Genomic DNA, 22,814 nt, shown 5'->3' with positions numbered 1-22,814 from the left:
CATTGATTTTGATGGGTCTGTAAGCACGACTAAGTCTGGATCGAACCCCATTAGGGGAAAGGGTAAAAATGAAACATTTCAAGAACTATGAATCTATCACCAAAACCAGCATCTGACTGGACTGTCAAGTTACTCTTCTCCAATTTCTGTAGCTCATTGTATTCCATTTCTGGACATTATTACAATGTGCGTTTCACTACCTCAGGTCTACATCACTGATGTAAGTTGGCAAGGTGGACATATCAGGACATGGGGCAAATTGTACTGGAAGCCCGATAGTTCTTGTCCAGTTTAGTTTTGCCCAAAGATGTAGTATGGGCATCTGTCTCATCCTTGTGCAGACATCCGTCTCTACAACACATATTTCTGGTTAAATAAATCTATTGGAGCCCAGCTCTGAGCTATGTTACAGTGACACAAGCATTTTAAGAAAGCTGACCATTTTTAGGAATGTCTGTGCACTGTGAAAAAGGCTAATGCAGTTATAAATAGTATATAATTTAATTCAGAAAAAATATGTCCAGCTCATTTGGACCTAGCATTGTAAAGTTTAGAGAAGTGAAGAAGGAAAAAGAGAACATCAAGCAAGCAAGAATCAATCCATTGAGCTTCTGGTACATATGTGCAAATGCCTTTTCACTGCTATCATAATTATAAAAAATGCATATGTTAATTTTTGTATATCAAATACGAGACCTGTGAAACCTGTAAAAGATATACAAAATATAATTACCACCAGAGCTATATATTTTCAAACCTTCAAAAGAAAACACAAAGGTTTGCATGTGTATGTATATAGGCATATGTTATAATTTCAGTGTCAACAATAGTATTGAGTTTGTCTCTTCTAAATACAGACTGCTATACTTCCTATTCCAACACATGCACCTACAAACACATGATCATGCATACAGCATTTCTTCCTGCTGTTTGCGGGAAAAGTAAGAATATACATAACTATGCACTATTTAATTTCTTTTTTAAGCTGACTAGGGAGATGAATGTTGGCATATGGCATTCAAAGGAAAAATGGCTGTGAGCTATAAAAGTATATATACACATGGATGGGGTGAAAGGACATCCTTATCTAATTGATAAAAACACTGAAGACTATAAGGATAATCTAAGAATCAAAGCCGTTTCTCCAGCAAGTCAAAAAGACTGTTGATCAACATACAATTGCATAGAAGTGGTTGTGATCAGGAACAAGGAAAAGAGAGTCCTTATGAGGTATTGGAACTTTTGCAACACCACTGAATCCATTCTTATGTTGGGCCCACTGGGATCCTTCCACAAAAGTTCAAGAGAGTTCGTTCAAAGCTGCTCTCCGCACAGCAGGTGGAGCTGATGGTGACCTGGAGGCCCATCTGGAAGGTAAGCGTCTGTTTGCTGGCCGGGCTGGCCGAGAGAAACCTTTACCATTTGATTGTTTTGCTGGCACAGATACCTACGATACAAATGCAGCCACTTGGGTTAAGAACGCAGAACAAAACCCTTCAAAAAGCATGCATGGAATTTTAAGAGAATGGCATAATGCAGGCTGGTCAGCCTTACAACAGGTGGTCTCCAGCTATTTAAAGGCCCAGAGAATGTATTATTTACCATTTACATAGTAATGTAAAGATGTAATGGCAAAAGAACTCCTCCATGTGTCGAAGAAATATGTGGCATGCAAGTAAGACACAAAACACTGGGAAGGCTTTAACTTGGTGTTAAGAGTTGTAGTCCTATCTGCATACAACCAAATCTGGAGAGGTACCACACTTATCCAAGCAGATTGCTGAGTGAACAGCTGGTTTGATGGCTCCATTACCCACACAACTCACCTGTCAGCATGCAGCCAGGGTTTTTTTTAAGTGTGTAAACAAACTGCAATACGGAGTGAGTGGCAGACCCAGAGGCCACTTTAAATGAGCAATATCTGGCTAGGAACAGAGTTAGAGTTGGGCAGGCACCCCACTTCTGGTTCAGAGTGGGCCCGTTTAAATCTGATGAATTTGGGGGACATCCAGATTTTGAATTGTATCCATTCTAAACCAGCGAGATTCCTAGGCCCCCAAGAGTGCCCCTGGGGATGTGGCAATGTCTCGACTCTAGAGGCCTCCCTGTAGCCTGTGCCTGCCGAGAGCCTTCCCTGCCACTGTGGTGAGAAGGACCCCTGGAAACCACTGCTGTAGGGCTGTGGAACCTGGGACTTGCAGTAAGCAAGTCTAGGAATATTTGAAAGTACCTTTCCTATCATTCCTAGCAGCAGCCATGATGCCCTACCACTATAGACCACCATTAACAGGAGCGGTTTCTGCTGCCCTACTCCTTCTTAAATGGACCAAGGTAGGGAGGCAGAAGACAAAACAGATTCATTTCTGATTGATCCAGCCTCTGAAGTCTAGCCTGGGTCCAATCTGGTCTCATTATTCAGACTGTATTCTATCAAATATTCACAAAGGCAAGCCTTACGTTGATCAAAATTACTGCTTCATTTTTACATCTTTGTGGACTATGGCTGCATTCAGGCAACACAACAGTCAATGGTGGGTTAATACTGTATTTCTTCGATTCTAAGACACACTTTTCCCCCCATATAAACATCTCTAAAAATGGGGTGCATCTTAGAATCGCGGGTGCGATTATTATTCTTAGAATCAAAGCTTTTTTTCTGTTGGTGGTACTGAAATTAGTGTGCATCTTACAATCGAAGAAATACGGTAGTCAACTCCACAGTTGATTATTGAGAGGGTGCTCCTCACATGACATGACTATAATCAACTGTGGTTTGGATTAAGGCCAGCGTCAAGTTGACTATTAGTCAATAGTGTGTTCAACTGACACATCCTCTGCCCTCTCCCCCCCCAGTTCCCCCCCCCGGCATTGGTATCCCATCAGCCATTGCAAGTTCTGCCAGCTGGACTAGAGCAGCAGCTACCGCTTTGGTCGCTCTTGCCAGGAGACTTACAGTCACTGAAAATAACCAGTTGTGTGCAACAAAATAGTCAGCAGTGCCCGACAAACGACACGATAGCCAATGGTTGTTCAAATAATCAACTCTGCAGAGTGCTGGTTATTTGCATTGGCTGAAAAAGTCCCGACAGATGACACAATAACCCACTGTTGACTATTTAAACCACCGTTGGTTATCATGTCATCCAAATCAAGTCAGTCTCTTTCACTTGTTACAATTGTGAAACACATACAGTAAACTAAATGATAATCGTATAGTATGGTTCTATTTACTTTTCTGTTTATTCACATAGAACTCAGTTGAAGGATCCTGTTTCAATGTTTTAAGTGACATATGAAAGTTTCCATGATTTAAGCACTTTTATGATTATGAAGTAGCTTAACACAATACCTGTACAGAGAACTTGAGAAGGCATATAAAAAGATGCTATTGCCAGGTTGTGATCTCACTTGCAATGACCAAAAGAAAAAAAAAATAGAATGCAGCTGGTCCTCTTTTTGTTTACTCGAGAGTAAGTGCACAGATTCCCAATCTGGCTGAGGACTACCGTATATGGGGAGGGGAGATTTAAACCTGCTCCCACTGCCTGCTTTTCAACCACCACACTCCCATGTGTGAAGAGTTAAAAAGAGGCGGAAAAACTTCACTGGCAACAATAGAGAATTTGTCTTTTCTTTTATAATACTCTCACAGAGGAGCGTGAAGTGAATTTCAGGAAGCAAGCTGCTGCCAGAGTAGGTTTAAACTTCCCCTTCGTGCATGCAGAGGTCCCAATCCAAATCAGGAACTGATTTAACTGAGTGGCTGACTTAGAATTTCTGTAAACCGCCCAGAGAGCCCTGGCTATGGGAGCGGTATAAAAGTTTAATAAATAAATAAATAAATAAACTACACATTTACTAAAAAGAGAGCATCAACTGCACCCTACATGTTTAATATAATGTATCGTTTTACCCTAAATGAGGCAAGCTCTAGACATCTTTAGCTTAATTGGATTTTTTTGCAATTACAATTGGGATTACAACTTGAGGCTTTGCCTTGATGAACAGAAAAGTAGGGTTAGTGTCTTCTTAACCTTTTCACACTTTCCCCCACAGGAAAACCTGGCTGGGGTATAATCCGATGCATATGATGTGTTCCACTCCCCTGTGGTGTATCTGCTCTCAATCACCACCTCCTGAAACAACTTTCAAGCAAAAAACAGGGTTTTGGAACGACCATCACATATGTTTGCATGTAATGTCTACTTTGAGCCTTTGCCCTTGCCTTCTTCTCATCTGGCCAATGGGCTTACATGTTGAACCTGCTGCTATTCTGGGAAGATAGTATATAATACACATTCCATTTAGGCATCAGGATGCTTATCAGTGACAGACAGGAATAATAAATAAACATAAGAGGATCTGTTTCATTTTGAAATCCTACCTCAGGAAATTTCTGCTTCTCTTTGCCATGCTTGGTATAAAGTCCAACATGTCTGATTGAGTTCTTCTGCTGCTCCTGCTTGCCTTGGTCTGCCTGGAACATTTCAAAATAATGACCCAATTTTTCACAGCTGCCATCGACAAATTCAGAATCGGCTTGCACCCACTGCTCTTTGTGAAACTTTGAGTTCCACAAGGAGGTTGATTTTTCATAGTTTTTCAGGAGCTTTTCAACAACACCATAGTTGGATCTTGAGTCAGCTGACCGTGGGCGACCAGACAAATTACTTGGCCTCCAGTCGTGCTCGTGAAGCATAAGCTGGTAGCCACTTAGAAATCCATTTTGTTGCTTTTGCTGCCCAGTTGGTTTGACATTTTTGCTGGGTTTACAGGGCTTTTCTTCCTTTCTTGAAGACAGCTTGGGATTCGCAAGACACACTGATTCTTCCTTTTGTGTTCTGCTAGCCATGAGGTCCTGCAGTATGCAATGGGGTTTGGGATCTCCAGATGGTACTGGCACCATTTGGGTCTTCTGCAGACACTTTTGCCCTTTATCTGTGTGAAACACAGTCCTGTTAAACTCATCGATTTTAGTTTCCAGTGTTTCATTTCGTTGAGTCTTTCCAGTTCCATAGCCAGAATCGCCCAGGGTGTCACACACAGGAGTGTAAATGTCACTGGTATAATGCACACTGCTTTGCAATTTAGGATGCTGTTTCTGGGGCACCATATTTCCATCGGAAGAGCTCTTCTGGACGGAGTGTGAGGAAGAGCCATTCTTAGGACAATCCCCAAGTGTACTTGTATCACAAGACCACGTGTTGTGACAAAATCCTGCTGGAAACTTACATTCAAGGGATGGATCTCTTTTTTCTACGGGCACCGTGGTAGACACTGCAGGTCCACTAACAGGTTTCCGTTCATCTGTCAGCAGCACTGGCACATCCAATTGCTTTGCAAAAGGTGGATTCATAGTTGGGTTCCCATTGAGACAATCCTGGGTCTTACCGTTGCTCTTGTGCCCTGTGTCTTTGGCTAACGCTTCAGAAATGTGTTCAAGAGAGCTTGCCAAATGCCGAGAAGTGCTTCTTGGAGGAATGGGAGGAGCTTCTCTTCTTTGCCAAGGCAAAAGGGTGATTTTCTCAACCCCAGCAACTGATGGCATCTCTTTCAAGCACCTGCCGGTGCCCCCCATCAAATTCTTCCTGTTATTTTGTTCTTCTTTTTTAAATGCAGTGGAAGCTGGTTGTGGGTCCTTGTTACTCGCATGGTTCACTTCTTGTGTAATCAGCTTGTTTTCATTTTCTACAGGCTCTCCCAGGAAAGGAAGCAACTTCTTTCTGCATACACAAGAAAGGGAGCAGCAGCAATTTTATTTTGTCTCCACAACACTAGTCAGCCCTGCAAAGCAGTAGAACTTTATTTGAGTAGGCCCATGCCGTGCAGCACTCCGTGGGGTGTGTGACATCATTCAAGACAGCCATTACACTAAAATCTACTCTCTTCAACATACCGGGTATTTTGTGAGTACAGGATCAACAGAACAACCTCTGCTCAAGGTCCTTGAAAACTTATCTCTGATCTTACAAAGCATGAGAGAGGTAGAGGATATCTCACAGTATTTACTATACTGCCATCTATATCAAAACCCGAGAGAGAGATTCCTGGGACAGATTTTGGCATCTTTACAGGATAAAAGTATCTATGTAAAGATTTGCTGCTTACCGTCCAATTGTGATCTTTGCATTACATGCAAAACAGCCCAGTTTGCTGAGGCCACAAGACATATTCGTGCTAACATATTTGTGCTTAAAAGTAGTGTCTCCGTCAGGCTGAAGGCGTATTGGATCCAGGGAGGAAGGGCGGCTCACTTTCTGCTGACCCCCCTGCTATAGCAACTGGCAATGCAGGTGATTCTTTAACTTGATTTCTGTCTATGTTTTGTTATTGCATGATGTATTAGTTGTTTGTAATGCCTATTAGCCAAATTCAATCAAACGTTCTGGCTAATCTTATATAATTGCCTTCCCCAACCTTAAACCCTTCAGGGCCATGTCTTGACGACAGTGTGCTTTGCCTGCACATTCCCTTGAAACCCCACAGCATTGCAACTGCTGGGTGGGAATGTTAAAGCTTGACTGCGAAAGGGAGCACAGGTTTTCCAGCCGGAAAAGCCGCTACGCTGGCAGCCGTTCAGCCCATCGAGCCTGCCCCCTGCCCTGTGCCCTGCTTTCCCAGCTTATCATGACCGACCCTGAACCTCAATCTGCTCCCGGGGATGCCACCAGGTTGAACCCGAAGCGAGATCACCCCCGAGAGATGGCGGACAGAAGGTGGTGACCTCGCAGTAAAGGATAAAACTGTTGCAAGTCAGCAACTTTTAAAGTGCACAGTTTCCGGGGGGGGGGGGGGAGCCTGTGGTGGCTGCAAGTTGGCAGCTGCGTCGTATAGACAGCCCCCAGATGTATTGGACTACAACTCCCATCATCTCCAGCCACCATGGCCATATAGTCCAAAACATCTGAAGGGCAACCAGATGGGGCATGCTGCTTTAAGGAGCTATACTAGGGTCTCATCAAATCCCAAACTTTGGAACACCTCCCTTTGGACTTGCAATTGTACCGTACTCTCTCTGAGTTGAGAAAGGGGTTCAAAACACACATTTTTAACTTCGCTTTTTACATTGTTATGGTTTTTAAGGTTGTTTTTAGAATGTCTTTACTATGGGCAATATTCACTCGCAGGAACCACCACTTAAACAACGGGGAAGTGGCACGGCTAAATTAAGCCTGAAGATGCTCATTTCTAGAATAGAGCTGGCCGCTTCCTGGAAACAAGGATTTTGGCTCCTTTCTGATTACTGTGGCAACTACTAGGTTCCCTTTGCGCTAGTAGGAGGTCCTGTTGCATGCGGGCAGTATTGGATTCTGCCGTAAGTTTTCATTTGATTATGGTTTTTATTCTTTGAACTTTTTGTAAACCACCTTGTTGGCTTCAGGAAGGCAGTTCAGAACTTCAATCAATCAATTAAATCCCTCAGTAGAGCTGGGCAGCCTGAATGATGAATGATGTTTATTTACAGTTTTTGGAAATCATGATATGGCAGGGGGAGGGGATGTAAAAGGAATGTTACAGAGCAATCCTGGCTACAAGACAATGTCTGGAGAGATGGTACAGATCTCCCCCTTCACGACCACAGACAAGGCTATGACTATGGAGGAGATCCAATCGTGGCTCTTACCCCACCCCTCCCAGGCCTAGCTGCCATGGATGGCTTCTTTTACAAGGTCACAACTGTGACTTTGGAAGAGACATCAGAAAGGGAGAAAAGAGGGTAGAATGGTGGGTGGGGAGGGGAAGGGAGAGGAGAGGCCTAGATCTGCTCAATCCAAGAGCCTCTTCATCATTGCCCACTCCCTGACAAGCAAGTTAGATGGGTTGAGAGGCCCATCTAGCTAAAAACATTTTAAACTGAGGATGGAGAAGCTCTAAAAGCATTCATCCTTCTCCTGCCCTGCCCGGGTCTTGTTAGCAGAACTTTGGATAGACAGAGGGCTCCAAACAAGAGGCCTCTATCAGGCATCAGTTCCTTAGGTTTGCATTCTTAATCAGATAACTACAATATTCCTTGGATTAGAAAGTCACTGTCCAGTTCCCTATGAACCAAATCCTAATCCTGTTCCCAATCTATGGGAGCTAGATTGCCGTTAATTCCTATTGAAAGCAATGGAACTTCAGGGCAATTGACAGCCTTAACCAACTCGTTACGGCTATCAACAGCACTGAAGCATGACTAACTTTCTCTGGATCAATGCCAAAGCGATAAAAGCCGTGTCTCTTTTCCCTTTGGTTGCTCAAGCAGCTGAAGCTGCGGAACTGCCCCAAAAGTATGCCATGCTTTGTACAATATTTTTAAAGCAACCAGAGAAAGTGCTTTAAGAGTGGACCCTTTGAGAAGATTAAGGTGTGGTTTCACAGATACTCACAAGATTAAAGAATTTGCAGCTGTCTTAGTTGAGGAGGGGGTTTAACAAGAGCTTCAGCTGATGTTTATATCACAACCAAGCTAGTATGTGAACTAGGTAAATATATTACAGATGAGATTCCTATTCCCACTTATTTGTTTGCTATAACATGGCAAAACATACTCCGCACAAGGCAGTATTGCTAGGGCTGGACCACAAGGCACAGATCTGGGGGTGCACAGCTCAGAAGGGCCCTAAATTTCCCCTTTTACTTTTATTAGAAGTGGTCAGGCATGTTGAAGACCAAAGCTCCAGTCGTGCTTATCTTCTTCATTTCCCAGGTGGAGCCCAAAAGCATTGTAGGGAAACAAGGTTGGGGTGTGACTGGACTGAGGAGCTGTCTGGGTTGGCACCGCCTCCATCTTCAAACCCGTGTTTTCCCTCTCCTGGGGTAGCACTGAGTAATCCCAACACTGAGGAAGAGTGCAAGGTTTCTGGGCAGCCACCCCCCACCCACTTCCTAGTGGAAGGCGACCAATTGCCTTCCACCAGGCTCCACCCCCCCAGTTTGACCCTGGATTGGCCCTGGAGCAATGTTACATAGCAGAAGCACCATGTTGTCACTACATTTGAATAAGTCAGGGTAAATCCTCAACTTTTTCAAAATGCAGCATCACGGGGAAGCCCCGCAGTGGCTGTGAAGCTTTGCTTGCGTTGTTGTGTAACCTATGCAGTGCAGATTCACAGCCACCTCAGGGCTTTCCCCATGGCACTCTGCTCCACAGCCAGCCTTTTCTGTAAAAAGGAGAAAGAAAGAAAGAAAGAAAGAAAGAAAGAAAGAAAGAAAGAAAGAAAGAAAGAAAGAGAGAGAGAGAGAGAGAGAGAGAGAGAGAAAGAAAGAGCACCACTTGAAAAGGGAGTGAGGTGAAGAAGAGCAATTGAGGGGCAGTGAGAGAGATAAACAGAGAAGGAGAGTGACCAGGTACTGAAAAAGGAATGTGTTGGTCCTCTTCTTTAAAAAATATAAAACATTTACAGATGCCCACCATGACAGTCAAACTATTGTAAAAAGATTTTTAAAAAGAAATAAAAAGGGACCCATCTATCGTTTCCTCCAGGCCACCTGGTAAGAAGGGTGGGACACAGAACAAGCTGACACTTGGGCAGTGATCACAACCGGATGGTGAGGGGCAGCACTACTGTCAGGACAAATCTGAGGTAAACCACATCTATTAAAGCTGGGTCAAACCTTTCAGACCAGTCCTTTGTTTGTGGCAATTCATAGGGATGGGAGGTAGGGGGAGAAGGCAACTTCCCCAAAGATTGTGGGGGGCAGGCAAATTTCTACAATGGGGGGGGGCTAAGTGTTAGTTTAGAACATATTTGAGGTGGCTGAGGGTTTACTTCTTTTTTGAACTTTAATAAAAAGCCTCAGCACCATCCATAGCAGCAATACATCTCTTCACAGTTTCCAGGCTGCATTCTTCGGATAGAGAAAACGCCCCTTGAGAAAGATGCTATATTTTGTAGAAATTTGCCCAGCTCACCAAAAGGAGCCATCCGCTCCCCACTTTTTCAGGGACAAATGGTCCAATGCAAAGTGGAGTTGGAATTTTTGTCCCAGGACTCATATATATTGCAAACAGAAGTAAGGGCTAGAGATGCATTTATATTGCTGGTTTCTGAATGGAAATTTAAAACCATGCACATTTAAGGGCTAAAGAAGTGTAATCATTTCAAGAAGTTTAATCCTGTTTTTCCAACATTTGTATATGATCCCTTATCTCCCATGTGCTTAAAGCAGAAAGTTCTGACATCATTTTACCTTCTGTGGTTGGACTTCTTACGGATTTCCTCTTGGTAGCTGCATAAGTCTTCACTTACTTTGGCAAGTTCTTTAAGAGCCTTTATAAATGCAAAATGCAATGTTTTAACGTGAACAAGTTTTAAGGGGAAAAAATAGCTCTAAGGTAGATAGTGGGCAGATTCATATGATCACAGCAGGAAAATAAGGCATAGTGCCTCATTTTCCCTTGCGTGCCACTTAATTAGCATAATTACCCTTGCTGGGTGCAGTTTGCCGTGATGTCCGAACCCAGGGAGGGTGGTTGGTTGTGGTGGTGTACAAGCTTGGAAACACAACACTCCTCCCCCTTCAGAGATATTTTCCTCTCCTTTGCCTCCCCAGTGTTAACATGGCTTTCTCTTGAATGGGCACTGACACCTGACCCTCTTATAAACTTGGGACTGTAATCAGTTGTGAAGATTTATGTTAATCATGGCTTGCATTGGTGCCCAAGCAACGGCAAGCCGTAATCATTCCATGGCAAGCTGTAATCATAATTGTGTGTTGGGGAAGGGGTGGGACTGTTTCAGGTCAGGTGGGAAGGGAAGGGCACAGGTCACACATTCATGAGGCTGGCTCCCATTTTACAGACCAATAATTGCACTGCATGAAAGCAGTGTTAGGCCACAGACTGAGGAAGAGGTTTTGTCAGCCTTCTCCAACCTGGTGAACTCCAGATGTGTTGGGCTGCAACTCCAACAATTCCCAGCCAACATGGCTGGGAATTATGGGAGTTGCAGTCCAACACATCCAGAAAGCATCAGGTTGGGGAAGACTGGGTTATGTAATCAAACTTATTGAACAGATAACAGCAAATAGAAGAATCTGAAGATGCATGCTTTCGCTGATGATTACTGACTCCTCAGTATTCTGGGAGAGGTATTTTGGGTAATAGAGGGCAGGGTGACGTTCACTTCCATTTATTTGTACTTAGCATGTTTTCACACTCATCCATTTCAGCTGAGGTCAGGTTGACCTGATCTTGTTACCTTCCAGATTACTTGGAATAGACTCAGATGAGCTGGACACATTTAGACCAGCTCTTAAACAGCCATTTATAAGAATGCACTGAAGTGTTACATGTTGAATCCAGGGTTACCTCCACCCTCAGTGAAACACCCGGGGCAAGTTTACTTACAATATTGAGATCCTGAGTGTAATTTTTGGTTGTTTTCAAGCCTGGGCAATCTCCAGATTCCTTGTAACTCTCAAAGTCCAGATTCTCCTTTGCAAGAACATGGTTTCTCCTCTTGTTTCTCGTCTCCTTGCTTTCCTTTTCTGCCTTGGTGAGCACACTCTCTTTGTCTAGTGAACAAGAGTTCAGTCCTGGTGTGTCACTCCATTCTAAAGTGGGGGAATGAGACTGCTGCTGTGCCTTGGTATGAATGGTTTTATTCTCAAAGGCATTCATATTGCTCTCACGCCTTAATTTTACCTCCTGGTAAAGCTGGAAAGGAAACAAAAGGCCTCCTATTAGACTACAGTGCTCTTACAAGCCTGAAGAACAAAGGATGATATTTATTTTCACTTTGAGCTTGTGTCATCAGACTCCAAAGTTTGGATGCATTGGTGGGCTGAGAAATCCGAAGCGTATTTTTAGAAAGAGCTGTCAAGCTAGTGGCCACGGCCTCATTTCTTTTCACTGGATACAAAGGAAGGACTGCCGTTCCTAAAGCACTGGCTGTGTTTTAAATGCAAAGCATATGTGTGGCTGCTGCATATTGGGACAGGACCTGGAAAAGTTCCCACTGCACCCTTACCCGAGACCACACTAGCTCTCAAATGGAAGCATCTCTCAGTTGGCTTGAAAGAACTACAGGGATTGCACAGTGTGCCTGAAGGAGACATGCTAATTGGAAGGAGAATATAAAACCTATGGTAGAGAACACATACCATCTGGAGAGCAGAGCAAAAGGAGACACGCGTGAGAGATGTTAAGTTTAGGGTAGTGTGTTTGCCGTGCTGACCTATATTTCAGGGTGAATTAGAATCGGAGACACACTTCATTCTTTACTTTTGAACTGTGCAAAAGTAAGAATTACCTGCCCTCAGAAGAGCCCACCCTGTGTGTCTGTACGAATTCTTGATCTGGACTTGCCTTCTCATTGGAAATCAATGCGCACAAGGCCGTGACTCACTCCGATATCATGGGTCTGCTCCTCTGACAGCAAGTAATTGTACCACATCTGTGCATTGGAAATGATCAAATGAACCAGTCAGACCTGATGTAGAAATGTGGCACAAGGACCCATCCTGAACAGTGCCCAAGACAAGTGAATCTTACAGAGATGCAATGGGCAGCCTCCTCTGAGCCTGGGTGTTATGTGTTCACAAGAGGAATCTTAAGTTATTTAGGGTGCAATCATATGCATGTTTACATAGAAAAAAGATCCTACAACTCCCAGCATCCCCCAGGAAGCATGGCTGGCAGGGGAATGCTGGGAGCTGTAGGAGTTTTTTCCTGTTTAAAAATGCATAGGATTGTGCCTTAAATTAATTAATTTTTAGTCCACCCTAGTACTAGATTGGGAATGCTTGTCTCATGGAGCTACTCTCCGATGGCATAGTAAGCTTTCAAAAAAATTACACCACAGCTCTTTGATATCAGGAGAAATATAGACTGTGACTGCAACTGTATAACACTTTCCTGGGACTAAGCCCCAGTGACTTCAGTGGCATGTATTTCTGAAAAGGCATGTCTGGCAAATACTGAAAATCTAGTTGTTTTTTCATTACATGGGGCTGTGGTTCTCAGGCATGGAAGCAATGTCCCTAAGGAGTCCTAAGCAGTTGTTGTAGGAGGCACGAGTTCATCCTAGATCTCTCCCACCCTAAGCACTGTCACCGACTGCGCCATAATTAGTCTAGTTATGTTAGCTGGGCTATCTCTCCAAAGCATTAGGAACATGTGGCAACCTTTTTGCACCAACCCTGATCTGTGAGAGGAATGTCAATTGCATCCCCCTTTCAATTCCCACCATTCCAGCCCAACGCCATTTGCAAATTTAAAAAGGTGCCATCCATACAATTGGACCATGCTGCTATGATTCATGAAACACCAGCAGTTCCATGGACAAACAAGACATCTGATGGCCAAAACAGCAGCAGCATCAAGACCACAGCAAAGAGGTCAGTGAGTTCATTACGGTTACAATGTATTCTGAAGCTACTAAATGGCAGAGGTTTGGTGGGATGTACCAAACTAGAAAATTACGATCCAACACTTTGGATGAATGTGCAAAATCCACAATGCAGATACAAAACCACTACCGGGATTAAACTCTGTGCATTAGCAGACAAAGTACAGCATTGAAATTGCAACTTTATCATGAAAGCATAAGAAATAATTATAGTAAAGTTGTCCCTGGCTGGAACTGTGTTAGGGCTAGCAAAGAACAAATTCATGTGGAGCACTATAAATACAACGTGTGTCTAGGCTTTGGTATGTTGTTTATTGTAATCTGTTTTCTATTCAGTGCCATCAATAAATATAGCTGGGCCAAGCCAGCATAAATGTGTCCTTCATTGTGTCACTCATTTCTAGAGGCAAGGCATTCCTTTACATGTTAATAAACAAGATTTCTCATCACTTATTTCAGGAAGCAACATCTATACTATGTACTTCGTGTAAATAAAGCAGGCGCTGCTGCTTCTTAATATGTGGATCTGCTCAAGACACTTTTATTTTTAAAAGGTATTATATAAAGCACACTGAATTTTGCCAAGAGCCTTTGGCAACTATTTGCTAACATCAGTATCACATTAACATCGACAAAAGCTTCACAGTTTCATAGCGATGCCCCCACCCTTTCATGTTTTCCAGTCCAACCATTTTTATATAATAAAAGGTGTCTTTAAAACACCTCACCACTGTTCCCTGTCCTTATCTGTGCACATTGCTATTAAAGAGTCAGAGTGGTGAACGATGGATTATATCCAACATTAGTCCAGTTAAAGCAAACCCATTGAAATGGATGAACTTGTCATGACTTGCAGAAGAGAACTGTGTTCAAACATATATAAATACATGAAAGTAATGAGTACTAGTCATCAGGCCTACCAAGAACTAGACAAGAATCAATGAGTGCACATAGGAAAATCGACAATGGTCCCTAACAGCAATTATAACAGCAGTTTAGCAATGAAACAAGCAGTCTATGAAGGCTGTAGAAGTGATTTCCTTTGAGGATGTAATGGAGACATAAACAACCATCTGTCAGGAATGTCTAAAACTAAGGGCATCTTTACATTAAGGGGAAATTGCGTTGCTTAGCCAGGGCGTTTGTGCTTCCTGCTTTTTGGTGTAATCGTTATGGGATGCATTATATGGACAGAGAGGGGCAGCTACATGCTTTGAATTGAATACTTCCTCTGAACTGAATACTTCATTGAGACAGCACAATCTAGTGGCGGATCCTGCTTTTTTTCAGGCTATTATCACTTTAAAAGTGTATCTTTTCGTGGTGGAATTTCTAAAGGATACCACAGGAGACGTCCTGGTCATTCATGACAACATGTAAATGAGCTGCAAACTTTTGTGAGTTGCCAATCATGAGCATGCAATAAATTCATGTAAAGAAGCTCTAAGCCAAGGGCAAGGGGGAATGGCTAAAAGTAGATCACATGCTTTCTTTCACCCCACTTATGCAGAAAGTCCCAGGTGCAACTCCTAACATCTTAAATTAAATGACGTTAGGTAGCCGAGCCTGAGAATTTGAAAACCTGCTGCCAGTCAGAGTAGACAATACTAGGCTAGATAGACCAACAGTCTGACTCAGTATAAAGCAACGTCAGATATTCATTGTTCTTTAGAACAGGAGTTGGTCATAATGGCTGATCACTTCCAACACCTTGGTTCTGTGACAGCATATTCGAAGCCTTTGTATAAAAGTCAATCACAATATTAGCTTTTACAGTATTAGCTGATGCTCAAAATTATTTGGAATACCTCTTCTATTTTCTTCTGCATGACCTTCCACTGACATTCCCACTCCTTCCTTTCATTGTCGAAACGCTCCAAGAGTTCCATCTTCTCTTTATTCCAGTTCCTCTCTGTCATGCTCTCCAGTTGTGTCTGTAGCTCCATAGCTGCAGCGGTTTGACTGAGAACTTGTGCCCCTCTTTTTCACTGCTAAGTCTCTCCCGGAATGTGGAACTGATTAAGTTGGAACAAAGCTTACTTGCCTTGAGCTCCAGCTTCTTGGGAGCGGAGGGGAGGTTGGGGAAGAAAAAAGAGGAAAGGGGAAATTGAGACACCCACAGATGTCATTTGCACTAAAAATTCGTTGTGAAGTTCATCTCTACAGATTTTGCTTTTTAAAAAAAGAAAAGAAAAAGAGAAACACAATAAATCTGTGACAAAATGGAAATGGTGGAAATTGAAAATCTATGCAAAGAGGGACTTGCACAATAGTCCCTCTATGGTGTACAAAATTATGCATGATGTGGAGAATGAGGATACGGTGACATTTCTCTCTCTCTCTCTCTCAGAATATTAGAACCCGGGGTCATCCCATGAAGCGGATTAGTGGGAGATTCAGGACAGATAAAAGGAAATACTTCTTCGTACAGTTTATAGTTAACCAATGGAATTCACTCCCACAAGATGTAGTGATGCTCACCATTTTATTAGGCTTTGAAAGGGAATTAGACAAATTCCTGGAGAAGACTATCTTTAGCTACTGGTCCTGATATGTCCAGTGGCAGAGGCAGTAAGTCTATGTACACCAGTTGCTGGGGAACATGGGTGGGAGGGTGCTATTGCACTCATGTCCTGCTTGTGGGTTCCTGGTCAACAGCTGGTTGGCCACTGTGTGAACAAAATGCTGGACTAGACGGATCCTTGGTCTGATCCAGCATGGCTCCTCTTATGTTTTTATATTCTTTACGTATGTAGCACCTAACTTTTTAATAATAATAATAATGCAATGACATTAAATGCTTGCGAGCATTATTTTTATAAAAAAATGTCCAGTGCTACTACTGAAATAATGTTGGAAATGCAGTGATGTTTTTTTTAAAAAAAAATTCTGGCACTTTTGCAAAACCATACAAGGTTCTGCAAAGATTTTAAAATGCTATTAAAGGTGTAATAGGAGACACATAATCTGTATACCAAAGGCAGTAATGGCATATAAATTTGCAGAGTTAAATGGTTTGCACAATTTAATAATAATAAAAAGTACAGGATATTGGTTAATAATTTATAACCATGTTCAAGAAGTCTTATCGCACAAAAGGAGTACTGTGATGAAACTCCATTTGTAGAGGAATGGTGGAGAAAGAAATGGAATACGATGTTAATGAATAAGCTAATTACTATTATTAAGACACAGTCCAGCAAAAGAGCTACAATTAACTTTATGAATGACTGGTAAAGCATGTATTATATTGGAACAGAAATAATCCCCACAAAAATGCATGTATACAGATTGTCAATGGTATACCTATAAGGACACAATTGGTTGATTTATTTACATATTTTACATTTGCTTTTATAATGTTGGAATTGCACCTTTGTATTTGTTCCTTTGCTTTTAAACATATTTGTATAATAAAAATATTTTTAAAACCTATGCAAAAAGAGATTTTATTTGTTTATTTATTTATTACATGTGCAATCAGTCAACCAATGGACTATTCCACCTTCATTTTTTTAAAAACAGGATATTGAAAAGGAACATGCATTTAAATAACAGGTAGAGAGAGAGGGGGAGTATTCACACAAATAAGAAATACACATTCAGATTGAAGCACCTCTCCAGATCATGGGTGTCCCAATCTTGCAAAGTAATGCAAGGCTGTTGCAGACAGCTGAGCAACTTTTGCACTCCCTGAAGTGTGTCTGGCAATGGAAACTTAAGTCTTAACAATCTTGCAAGACTTGGAATGGCCAAGAGATGTTCTACTATCACACAGCTTTTTGACAAGACAGCCTAGAATCTAAAGATAGTAAGTTTAGTAATGAAAATAATTTTGCACTGACGTATCTCCCCATCCCCTCTGCCCAATAAACATATATAAATACACACACACAAACAAACCACTCTACAACAGCGGGAAGCTGACTTCATTTTTGCATAGTCTACCTTAAGGGGTGTGGAGGAAGATTTTCAAGACTTCCCATAGTCCACCCAAATGTATTAAATGTAAAAAGCAGAAGTGGAAAGTCAAGATCGCTAAACAAGGAAGGCTGAAGGCATATATCTTAAACAATTCATTTTTGCTTACAAGCAGAAAAAGCACCTTGCAGGATCGGACCAAGATTTATTTATTTTTTTGTGAATGAGTTTGCCTTGTAGCCAAAACTGTCAGGTGACATACATAATACAAGCAAACTCAATAAAACCAATACTGCCACTTAAAAGAAAAAACATTAAAAAAAAACCAGCAGTATTTTATTTTTATAAGCAATAAATAATTAAATATCTGTAGGAAGGAGGGTAATTTTAAAACACCACTTAAAACATATGAGGAGTAAAACAAACAGTATGGTACACTGGCCTCGGAGAATAAAAAGGTCATCACTTGGCATCAGAAAGTCAACTAAGTCAGTGGCAGGCAGATCTCTTTAGGGAGAGCCATCATGCAATTTGGGGGCCATCACACAAAAGACTCCAATTGGTCCAGCATTCTTTGCAAGGATCCCAACAACCAGTAGGCACCAGATCAGTCTTTTCCATCCAAGCACCCTCTAGATGTGTTGCAGTGCACTAGCTGGTCAACTAGAAACTGGCCAGTGGTCTGCTGCTGACCTGCAGTCTACCTTCTGTGCATCCCTGCTTTGCATGTTTAAAAACATTTGATTGTATTTTCTGAATTCAAACCGTCAAGGCTGGAGAATGGGAACCAATAATAAGGCTTATAGAATCATAGAATAGTAGAGTTGGAAGGTGCCCATAAGGCCATGGAGTCCAAACCCCAACTGCTGTGTCCTTCTGCAGCCCACAGTGCAACCTCCGTAACTCTTCCGGAGGATTCCCTGACCCTCTGGAGCACATTTTGGGGGAACATAGGGGACTGCAGGGTGGGTAAGTAGCAAAGATTGCATCCTCTCTCTGCTCCCCTGTTCTGCCAGAGCAAAAGTTCTCCTGAAACAAAAGCCACCCACTGACAAAAGGCCCTCTTTCATCCGCTGAGCGTTTTTGCTGGATCCAAGCTATTGTTTTTTAATATTATGTGGCCTCGGTTTTTGAAAGCCACCTTGAGTTCCTTTTTGGGGGAGTTCATGTAGGCTGTAAGTTTTGAAAATACAATCAACCCATAAATGGGCAGTTGAACTCCCTCCCTCCACCCTTTCTTAAAATCACACAAATGCCATTGAATGACTTACCTGTGTGGTGCAGCATTCAGCCTTTGTCTTTCCAGATCTCACCCAGGTCTGTCATTGGACTCTGAAGCTCCAAACAGCTTGGTGTTTCCCCGCCACCTCCTCTCTCAGTTTTGCTTCAAATGTTTTCCAATACTGAACTGGGATTCATCAAATTCTTTATCTGTTTATACCTGCATGGGAAAATTCAGGATGGCTTTATTACAATTCAGGGTCACTGCAAGTAGCAGAGCTGCTCAAAGACAACCCAGGATTCTTCATAAGGAAGGCCAAGAGGGATTGATTGTTTAAGCAAAGGTCTTGGCTTCATGTAAGAAGCAGCCAGCAGATGAAGCTTCCACCACTTCTAAGGCCAAAGCTCTAACTCAGTGCCAGGGTCTGAAGTGACTATTTCTCAAAAACAAACGTTTAGTTAAAGTTTCCACTGCACTGAAACCTCTTTTGCATTCTAAATACCATTTTAAGAAGAGCATGTGCAGCCATTTCAGTACTTTTTCAAAGTTTCCAATAATGTGCAATACTTGGATTTGCATTTAAGTTTTTTTTTTAACCTTAAAGTATATTTTGGAGGGGTGTTACATTTACATTTGAGTAGACATGCTGAAACATGAGAGCCAGTGTGGTGCAGTAGCTAAAGTGTTGGATTGGGAGATCCAGGTTCTAGGCTTCACTCAGCCACTGGGTGACTTTGGGCCAGTCACAGACTCTCAACCCAACCTACCTCACAAGGTTGTTGTTGTGAGGATAAAATGGAGAGGAGGAGGATTATGTACGCCACCTTGGGTTCCTTAAGAGGAAAAAAGGTAGGATACAAATGCAATACTAAATAAATAAATAAATAAATAAAGTACAGAGGAATTCAAAGGAGGCCTCTTTTTGTTCATCTGAATTGCAGAGTATAAAGCAGCCTTCATCAACCTGTTGTCCTCCAGATGTTTTGGGCTACAATTCCCATCATTCACAGCCAACATAGCCAATGGTCAGGGGTGATGGGAGCTCTGGTCGAAAACAACTGGAGGTTGGACAGAAAGATTCACTTTGCACAGGTCTGTAATAAAGGGACAAAGTAGAAAATCTGTTTGAGGATAAAAGATAAATATTACAGCAGAAGCATGAAAATAAACCTTAATGTGTATTGATTTCTCTATAATATAATGCCTACATTTACAGTGCACCTTAATATGTTAAAAATCTAAAGAGCATAGAGCACTTCTATAATTATTGCTTGGTTGCTTATATCAATTCTTTCCATGTTCAATTCCACCAAACATTATTTCTTAAACCACACTGGTGACAATCCCAATGCAATCAATTTCTGGAACAGCATAGTAGGACTAATTAAATTACGTGTAGTGTACAATGAGATGGCCAGAAGAGAGCTGAGCATCACATAGCTCAAGTTCTTGCCCTATGACAGGTTCCTCCTTACCCAAACACTCCTAGAACATTAGCACATTGTCACATGCATCTTATGCAGCATGCTAGTGTGGCCAGGCAGTTAAGAGAAATGACTTCTGCCCTGGATTCATTCTGCAAGCAAGTTACTTTGTGAGCCTCATCTTCTCACCCTATAAAATGGAGACAATAGTGACCTTCTCCACAGGGTCATTGCAAGTTTAATCACAATAAAGATTATAAGTACATTTGGAAATTATTCCATTTGAAGTACTACCAGACCTGAGTAAAGTATTTTATGCCCAGAAACACCTGTAGGTACAACTTAGAGAAAGCAACGTTCTAGCCAAGCAACATTCTGACTTTCTCAAGAGTATATGCTTTCCTTTCATTTGTGCCGCTGCTTCTGTTTCTCTCACATTTTCTTGTTAATTGATTTTGTGGATACTGAAGCCTGATATTTACACCATAGGGAAGTGGGTCACTGTTTAATTTTGTTCCAAATGCTCAAGCTGGTATTATGGTGGATAAATTCCTTAGAGGATCTCAGCTCTTCCCCTTATCTCTTTCTCTTCTCAGATGAGCCCTTCTTTGCCTGAGTGACTAGAACTGAATTTATTTCTCCTTTGTAAACATATGTCCAGGCAGACAGACAGACAGACAGAGACACACAGACATGTACAAAAAAGTTACTTCTGCATGCAAATAGGAAATGTTTTCCTTTTGCAAGAAAATAACAATCAGCCACAGCAAAACATGGTTTTCATTTCCCTTGGGGAACAGCAGGGCGTCTGTCCTTGTGCTGTCCTGACACTTTTCAACATGTCCTAGACAAGGTCAGAAGCTCAATACAGCAATAAACTTTAGGCGAACAATCAATGTCATGTGCATCAGTGGCACTTTCCTCTCTCTCTCTCTCCCTTCCACGAAATAAACAAGCTTTGCTTTAAAAAATGCTGCCTACCATTATACTCTCCTTTTATCACACACTCTCTGCACCCAAATACACATATAACTCCAAATAGTTTGAAATAAATACCCTTCGGGGGTATGGAGAGCAGCTACTAAAAATAACAGGCAAGTGACATAAGCCAAGGAGGTGTTATGTGTTAACTGAGATGAACAAAAGTGGATGCACAAGGCAGCTCTCAGGCAGGCATAGCCTTCTTTTGATTTACAAGCAACCCAGTCATTTAGCTGTGCCAGGTTTTGAGTACGCACTACAAAACCGTTAGCTTTGATCATACCAGCAGCAGGCATCTGGGCTATCGTGCGTGCACGTCCAAGACACCCCCGTGCTGAGAAAATTAAAAAATCAAATGCGTAAAAAGATGGGATGTCTGGTCTCTCACTCATTGTTTAGGAAAAGCCAATGCGAGCTCTCCTTAAATAATCCACATCTCATGAAGATGATTACTGACCTACATTCAAATCAGGAGGAAAAATTAGACAGAAGTCTAAATGACCCTTTGGACACAACGTTTAAGCCTACCACTTTCTGAAAATATTCTTGTTAAAATGGAAAACAAACAAAAACAAAGTAATAAACCTACCTTTTGTAGAGGAGGGATCCCTTTGCTAGTAAGTCAGTAAAAATTTAAAGTAGAAGTGGAAGCAGTGAGGTGGGGAAGGGTTTTCCCTCTATTGAAAATACTGATTCTTCAGAGAAAGGAAAGGCATTAGCCTCCCCACCAGGACAGCCTTTAGAACTCTACTAGATCAACTTTGCAACTTTTTGCAAACTGAAAAACAGTTCCGTTTAGCATCACCCCAGCAGCTGGTTTCCATGTGACGTCAGCACACGGAGGATGGTTTTAAAGCCTCTTCCAATCCCCAGCCCTGTAACTTTATATCTTCTCGTATTTTATGTAAACAACTTCCATGTCCAGGACATTTTTAGGTTTTATAGTGGAGCCCAGTTTTAAACCTCGCCAAAACAGCCTGTGTAAATACTAGAGCTATGACAATAGCCAGTTTTAGATTTCTTTTCTAAAAGGCAGTTGTCTTTTTCTAAAGAAGCCTAGATTTGCTGGAGCATGCACGTATAACTGTCAGAAGTACAGTTATGGTAGCAACCTTCCTAAACATATTTCATATGTTCTTTTTTCTTCTTGAAAATAATAGTTCATTCAATTATATGTAACTGCCCCAGTCCACCCACTCCAAACAAACTGTCCAGTTTGTGGCTTCTTTCTATGTGGAAGGCTTCTTTCTGCCTGGAAGAATATTTGACAAATATTATCAATCTCTATCTGGCAAAAAGACTAAATGAGAAAGGATGAGAACAACAAGCCTAATCAACTTCATTAATACCTATGTGTCATGAATTCTTTGCATGGCTGCCTTTTGGAGACTATTCAACAGCTGCAGCTGCAATGGAATGCAGTGACCCCACCTTATGATGGGTGGGTGGTCAGGGTCATTTGGAGCACAGAATAATAATATTCCAAGTCCCTACTGGCTTCCTATTGCCAGCTATATCAGCACAATTTAAGGAGCTGGTTTAGATTTATAAGACACTAAGCATCTTAGCCTCTGTATACTTTATGGCTCAGAGAGAGAGAGAGAGAGAGAGAGAGAGACAGAGAGAGAGATGGACTTCTGTAGTGTACAGTAAACATTAACGCAGAAGCTGTATTCAGGCATTGTTGGAGCAAAGAGTAATGTGGATATAGCAGGGCTGTGGGGGACATGTTTAGTCCTGCCCTCAAGGTCCTGTGGCTCCTCCCAACCCCTCATATCCTGGGAGTGAAATTCTACTGTGGGCAGTGGAGGCTGGTAGCTCTGGTTTCAGTGGGGTTGTAAATCCATTCTGGGTTTCAGTCAGAACCAGCCAGAACTCTAAAGGCACTATCCAGGCTGCTGAACCCTACTTCATATATCCTGTTTCAGTTCC

At 42.0% G+C, this 22,814-nt stretch overlaps 2 protein-coding genes across 3 annotated transcripts in view; both read right to left on the bottom strand.

The window, feature by feature from the left end:
• Positions 1–1,300: 1,300 nt before the first annotated feature.
• On the bottom strand, positions 1,301–15,280 carry KIAA0408 (KIAA0408 ortholog). The gene is made up of 5 exons (XM_063125450.1): positions 15,143–15,280; positions 11,333–11,641; positions 10,174–10,253; positions 4,385–5,723; positions 1,301–1,447 (listed from the first exon to the last, which is right to left on the bottom strand). The coding sequence occupies exons 1-5, from the start codon at positions 15,278–15,280 to the stop codon at positions 1,301–1,303; spliced, it is 2,013 nt and encodes a 670-aa protein (XP_062981520.1).
• Positions 15,281–15,310: 30 nt separating this feature from the next.
• MTCL3 (MTCL family member 3) overlaps positions 15,311–22,814 on the bottom strand; it is a 31,117-nt gene continuing 23,613 nt past the window's right edge. Inside the window, exons 7-8 of one of the 2 annotated variants that reach the window (XM_063124701.1) lie at positions 18,527–18,696; positions 15,311–15,390 (exon numbers count right to left, since the gene is read on the bottom strand). The gene's annotated coding sequence lies outside the window, so the exon portion shown is untranslated. Of the gene's footprint in view, positions 15,391–16,957; positions 17,137–18,526; positions 18,697–22,814 lie in introns of those variants that run through there. The other variant, XM_063124702.1, reaches the window with a different exon arrangement.

This window comes from Elgaria multicarinata, chromosome 4 (assembly GCF_023053635.1).
Source record: "Elgaria multicarinata webbii isolate HBS135686 ecotype San Diego chromosome 4, rElgMul1.1.pri, whole genome shotgun sequence".
NCBI classification, from domain to species: Eukaryota; Metazoa; Chordata; class Lepidosauria; order Squamata; family Anguidae; genus Elgaria; species Elgaria multicarinata.
The sequence above is the reverse complement of the archived record's forward strand: the minus strand, read 5'-3'. Positions and strand labels throughout refer to the sequence as shown.

Bases quoted from the DNA above. Each gene is read 5' to 3' on its own strand.
- KIAA0408 (XM_063125450.1), bottom strand. From the start codon at position 15,280: ATGGAGCTACAGACACAACTGGAGAGCATGACAGAGAGGAACTGGAAT. The intron at 10,254-11,332 runs GTAAGTAAACTT...GCATTTATAAAG, and splicing joins ACACTCAGGATCTCAATATT to GCTCTTAAAGAACTTGCCAA. The intron at 5,724-10,173 runs GTAAAATGATGT...TTGTGTATGCAG, and splicing joins AAGAAGTCCAACCACAGAAG to AAAGAAGTTGCTTCCTTTCC.